The sequence below is a fragment of the Cupressus sempervirens genome, chromosome 3 (assembly GCF_028749045.1).
Source record: "Cupressus sempervirens isolate cs-2001-9-10 chromosome 3, ASM2874904v1, whole genome shotgun sequence".
Classification (NCBI taxonomy): Eukaryota; Viridiplantae; Streptophyta; class Pinopsida; order Cupressales; family Cupressaceae; genus Cupressus; species Cupressus sempervirens.
This window is the reverse complement of record NC_143120.1, coordinates 193,005,346-193,006,373: the sequence shown is the minus strand read 5'-3', so window position 1 is coordinate 193,006,373 and position 1,028 is coordinate 193,005,346. Positions and strand designations below refer to the sequence as shown.

Sequence of the window (1,028 nt, the reverse complement as noted above, 5' to 3'; positions counted from 1 at the left end):
TCTCCCAAGTAAGGCATTTCTTCTGAGCCAACACCCATATAAAGAAGTTACACTTGGGCCATGAAAAGCTATTCCAAGCTTTCTTCCACCAGTGCAGTTCCGCCTGCACGTGAAGGTTCCTATCAAGAACCGCAAAGCCTTGAGCCACTATGAATTTACCTTTTGGACTTGGACCCCAAGCTAAAATGTCCCTCCCATTGAGAGAGCTACATACTCTACCCTCCAGAACACTAGAGAGGAGAGTCCGGTCTTCAATAGATCCATCCATTGGCCACTCCTGGGGATCCTTCCAGCAGGTAATCTCAACCTGTCCTAGGCTCTTAACCGTCTTAAAGTGCTCCACCTTAATCCAACCAGCATTAGAAAATGATTGGGAGAGGGGGATAAGGTGGGGATAACTAGAAAGAATAGGAGGATTGCCATCCCATGAGTCTTGCCAAAAAAGAGTTTCCGAGCCTTTGTTACAAATCCAGAAGAGCCCCTCCATTATAATTTTTTCTCCCCTCTTGAGAGTATTCCAAATATAGGAGCCTTTACCCACCAAAGGAAGACAAGGCACCTCAGAGCAATCTGCACTAGGAAAGTACTTGTGGGTGATAATCTTGGCCCACTCTTGATCTTGACTGTTACACCAACGCTAGTATAATTTGGCAGCTAGTGCAGTGACAACAAGGTCCATCGCCCGAAGCCCGAGGCCACCTGCATGCTTTGGCCTACACACAGTCTCCCACTTAAAAAGACTCCACTTCGAGGAAAGCAAATTTACGAACCAAAGGAATTGACAAGATAAAGCATCAAAATCATTAACAAAACTAGAAGGGGGAATCTAGACACCACACTTGTAGATGGGAAGAGACTACACCACAGATTTAAGAAAAACCACTCTCCCAACAAAAGATAACCATCTATAAGTCCAATGACTAACCTTAATTTTGACTTTATCCAAAATCCTCTGCCAATAATCTCTCCGTTGAGCACCCAAGGACAGAGGAACCCCAAGATACATTAAGGGGAGAGAGCCAATCTGG

At 45.0% G+C, this 1,028-nt stretch overlaps 1 protein-coding gene across 1 annotated transcript in view; it reads right to left on the bottom strand.

Annotated features, from left to right (window-relative positions):
* The window catches only part of LOC149565468 (uncharacterized), a 1,436-nt gene extending 949 nt beyond the window's left edge, over positions 1-487 (bottom strand). Inside the window, exon 1 of the mRNA XM_089816325.1 lies at positions 1-487. This exon is cut by the window's left edge and continues 15 nt beyond it. Coding sequence (XP_089672451.1) covers positions 1-487 — 487 coding nt within the window.
* Positions 488-1,028: the final 541 nt, after the last annotated feature.